At 45.7% G+C, this 4,956-nt stretch overlaps 1 protein-coding gene across 1 annotated transcript; it reads right to left on the reverse strand.

The window, feature by feature from the left end:
- Positions 1-346: 346 nt before the first annotated feature.
- On the reverse strand, positions 347-953 carry LOC146173681 (uncharacterized). Its single transcript, XM_084583649.1, has one exon. The coding sequence runs from the start codon at positions 882-884 to the stop codon at positions 498-500; it is 387 nt and encodes a 128-aa protein (XP_084439775.1). The 5' UTR covers positions 885-953; the 3' UTR covers positions 347-497.
- Positions 954-4,956: the final 4,003 nt, after the last annotated feature.

Raw genomic sequence — 4,956 nt, forward strand, 5'->3', positions numbered from 1 at the left:
CTCATTTGCATCCAGCTTACAATAATCATTGCACGGCGAAGCATTCAGAACCATGTCGATTACCGCGAAATGTTTCACTGTGCTGGCCTTCTTCGCGGCGATCACTGGTTCTGCAAACTCAAGCAACATGTACCTAGGTGATCCAGCTACATGTGTACGTATTTTTACGTGCCATACATTCTGCAACAAAAAATGTGTCTGAGACTTATCAATCACTCCTTTTTGTCATGGTAACAAAAAGTTAATCAAGAACACGTACAAACTGCATCAATGAGTGGACATGCAACACCTGCAGTACAACCACTGCAGTATCATGCCATGATGTGTGCCAACCATACGTGTTCAAAAAAAAGAGGAGGGGGAGAGCAGCAGTGAACCAGATCTGATCAAGCTGCCGGGCGGAGTGTCAACTCTTCAGTATAGTTCTTATGTTGTGGCCTCTAGGCACAGGCTACCACTTTCCGGTTCCGCATCCATTCTCTCTATCCAGTTGAATACTAATCTGCATTTTTCCACTGAACGCCGTCCCAAAAATATATTGCACCACAGCGAGGACACAAATGTAAGGCAATTTTTTGTTGCTTTTGTTTTTCCGCCTCACCATCCGGTTCCCCTGCATCTTCCTCTCTTAGCTTCTTTTCCAATCCCTTTTCTGCAGTGCCATCGGGTTCCTCTCGTGGCTTCTCTTCAGGCTTCTTCTCCGAGTCCTCAGACGATTCCTTTTCCCGTCCTTTTCCTTTGAAGAATGCTGTAAGGCCGTCAGCAGTGCCACCAATTGCTGCTCCGGATGCACCCAGCAGACCTTGTACAGCGGCCGGAATGCCCACAGCTCCCCAACTCTGGCACCGAGCAAACAAGTTGCCCTTGACAATGACACTGCCCATCGTCGACTGGACTCCTGCGGCTAATGGCCCTGCCGCTACTCCAGCAGCGCCAAATCTTGCCGCCGACAGTACAAGGGGCGCCAAGACCACAGCGCCTCCACCCACGGCCACAGCTGTTCCAACTGTGCAGGAAAACAATATATATTTAAAACGTCAAGAAAAGATACCGTGTTCCATCCGTAACCACAGGCGCGTTCATTGTGCTGATATCTTCCAGGTTCTTTTACAAGTACAGTACGACCCATTGTTAAAGGGAACATGAGATCGTGCGGCATCAACACTTTGCAAAACACTGCCGCTGACCATTGGCAAGAATGGATAGCACCAAGTGCATATTCGGCAAAAGCGGTCGGCTGTACCTCACTGCGCACGCATCATGTACTATCGTTTGTCGCTGGCTCTCTCGGAAGTGCTTTGAAAGCCATGGCAACAACGCGGCCTTATGTTCCCTTTAACAATGGATCGTACTATACATATACCTAACTCTCGAGCCCCAATCATCAAACAAGGAAAACGAAACTACCAATTTCATTCACCCTCACGTATCACGAAAGAATGACAGCAGCATTGCAAGCAGGCATATTCACGAAGGGTATATTGCAAGCACCAAACACTTTCTGGCCTGAATGTCATCTTATTGCCATGCTGATTACTAAGGGCCCGCACAAACTAACTTCAGTATGTTGCTCTGAGCCTACTGGAAAATTGCCTCCTGAGTACACTAGCTGCAGTAAGCAACCGTAACCTAATCAATTACTTCATCATTTTACCATTTCTTTGACACTGCATTTTTGTGTCGAATGATGTTAGAATGAGCATGCTTCTATATCACCTGCACATGGTTTGGTCGTTTCAAAATACAAAATATAGGGCATTACCCTAGCGCCTCTTCTTACACATCCTTTTGCTGCATTACCTATCCCTCGCCAAAATTCTTCATTACTTACTACTGGAATATCCATTTCACCACAATTTTAAAAATTAAAAGCTACTTAGCTTGGCTATTATGCGAGTTCATAACTTTTCTACTACATTTGTTACCCAATACAGAAAGCCGACAACACTTTTACCTCTATATCGTACTCAGAATGTCTCGGTTCTGCCAATATTTCCTACTCACTCCTTACACGCTTCCTCTGTAGGCCACTGCACAATCTGTGCTATCCATGTTGCGCCGCACATGTTATTTTACGATCTACTGATGAATTTTTGAAGACATATTTGCAGCGACTTGAGGCAAGAAACTTGGAAACTGATGACAACTTCATCCAACTGCTGTTGATCATACTTAAGCTTTATTCAAGGACTCCTCCTCAATATGCTTCATTTTTTCTGCAGCAAAAGGATCAATAACTCAGTTAAAAATCTTCCCATCACTTGACAGCACCTTGTGACATCGAGACTGAGAAAAATTATGTGACCATCATTTCATGCTCCAACGCGTATAGCCTATTTCAAAGTCGAAGTCGGGAAACTCGCTATTAAGCTCGGTCCTACCCGGGGAGATGCAGTGGTTAAGGTTCAGGTGACCACAGCAACAAGTGTGACAGATACTGCGCATTTCCCTTCCTGTGAAGAAATTATTTATTATTAAACTTAGTTCTTAAATTATTATGCTAGCTACGCCAACAGTACTACATGTCCCAGGCTCTCGCTCGGCCTAGCAACATGCAGCCCATGTGGACGCGCTCTTATAACATTAGTTCAACTTTGTTTCCTACCTCTCTGCCAGGTTCCCTTAATTCTTCGACTAAAGCACAAGTGCACAATACACACTACCCTCACAAATTCACAGATAACAAACTGTCTTCACACGTCATAGTTTACTTGTGAAAACTGCTGGTGGAATTCTGTGGAATTCGGTGATCTATTAACACAGGCCAATTTCCATTTGTCCTTGGCATCCCATCGACACGGTTTTCCTTAAAGGGAAGGTGCACCGGTTTTAGATTTCGAGAGTTTCAAGCTGTTGAATGATTATAACTTGTACTTAAAGCATGCGAAATATCTTGGCGCTAGCTTTTGAAACAATGGCGCAATTAGCGATTAAAATCGCCATGGATATCAGGCTTCACCGCACTGCACAGCAGCGCATGATGACGTCATTGACGCTACCGCTACGTTTTATGCATAGACACACTTGGTTTGAAGAAATGAAAAGAAGGCTGCCGAAAAGAAAGCCCTAGAATGTTGATTAGCACCGTCAGAAAATGTGCAGCAGTACGTGGGCGAAGGCAACGAACATCAGAAATAGTACCGTCCGTGACGTCATCACTTAACTTCTCCACAGAACTTTAGTGCTGAGGAGAAGCTCGGGGTGTAATCGTCGATAACGCTATCAGTTTGAATGCTAGCGCAAAAACAATTTGCATGCATTACCTACAGCCTATGTAGATTTGAACCCTTGAATATCGTGAAATTCTCGAAAAGTAATGCAGCGGCTCTTTAACTACCGTCCATTGCATTTTGCAATAAAGATTCATGATCGAGGTTCGCAGACTTATGTCATGCCCATTTCCGTCGGCTGAAGCAATTGACAACTCCCCTCAAGCAAAAGCCTCTTCAGTTCAGTTCAGTTCAGGCGTTCAGTCGTGTCCGACTCTTCGTGACCCTATGGACCATGTCACGCCACGCTTTCCGGTCTCTCACTATCTTGTTAACATCACATAGCTTCATCTGCAATGCCTCGAGAATGCTATCTAACCATCGCGTTCGCTGCCTACCCCTTCTCCGGCGACCCTCAACCTTTCCCAACATCAAATCTTTCTCCAGCGACTCCTCTTTTCTCATCAGATGACCAAAGTAGCTGAGCTTTAACTTTAGAATTTGACCCTCCAATGAGCAGTCAGGGTTTATGGTCGACAATACCGACTGATTTGATCTTCTGGCAGTCCAAGGAACTCTTAAGAGTCTTCGCCAGCACCACAATTCAAACGCGTCAATTCTTCGGCGGTCAGCCTTTTTCACAGTCCAACTCTCGCATCCATACATCACAACTGGAAAGACCATAGCGGCGTTTGGTTCATCCCACAGCGCCAGTTCTGCTTACCAAAAGTGGCCCACTTGGCACTCTCATCGCAGCGGGAGGCATCAATCCAGAAGGCCTCCCGTACACCCATTGAAAGTTTGAGAATAGGTTGAGGACGTTTCGACCCCAATGCCTCTAATCATTCGCTTTACCAGGTGTGACTGCTCTCCCATCGAGCGCCAGCTATCCTGAGGGAAACTTCGGAGGGAACCAGCTACTAGATGGTTCGATTGGTCTTTCGCCCCTATACCCGGATCGGACGATCGATTTGCACGTCAGAATCGCTTCGGACCTCCACCAGAGTTTCCTCTGGCCTCGTCCTGCCCGGGCAATATTATGAACTAAAAGTGCATAGTAGTTTGAATTCGACTGAGGAGCCCTTCGACCAAAGACATCATTGTCTAGACTCTATAGGCATTGGAGATACCCAAGCTTTCTGACTAGAGCTTCTGCTATTGTAACTGGTTCACTTCGTTTATACTTTTGTCGCTTTAAGTTAAGTCGTTTATTTTACAACGAAACAAAGAACCAGTACAACTTCGTTAAAAGGGAGCAAGAGCTCGGAAAAAACGCATGCTCATCGATGGGGCTCCTCAGTCCGTTCTGCCCGCATTCCTTTTCCCTCCGGTTCGAGGGGGTCCGCAGTCCGCTCGCCTCGGCTTTGGCCCTTCTCCCACGGCTTCCCGCCGAGGGTCGCGCGGGGACGAGCTGTCGCCGGCCATAAATAACCGAAAGGCGCCTTCTTGTGTCAGGCGAAACGCTTTTACACAAAAGGGGAATACACATGACACGCGTAAAAAAAAAAAAAAAAAAAAAAAAAAAAGGAAAAACGCAAGTTTCAACATCTGCTTCATAGGATGTAATAAGAGCAGTAAAAACATAAAGCGACTGAGCTTGCGAACGTTACCTTGTCACCTGCAAGTTAACAAATATGGCATTGGTATTCTAATTTAAAACTCTATTGACTCCAGAAGAAGAGGCTATGAGGCGGCCCATTGGTAATTAGTTGAAACTTCGAATAGGCATTTCAGATAGATATCCCCA

This window comes from Amblyomma maculatum, chromosome 11 (genome assembly GCF_055883805.1).
Source record: "Amblyomma maculatum isolate TAMU_Amacu chromosome 11, ASM5588380v1, whole genome shotgun sequence".
Lineage (NCBI taxonomy): Eukaryota > Metazoa > Arthropoda > Arachnida > Ixodida > Ixodidae > Amblyomma > Amblyomma maculatum.

Excerpts from the sequence above, each read along its gene's own strand:
- LOC146173681 (XM_084583649.1), bottom strand. The coding sequence starts at position 884 with ATGGGCAGTGTCATTGTCAAGGGCAACTTGTTTGCTCGGTGCCAGAGT.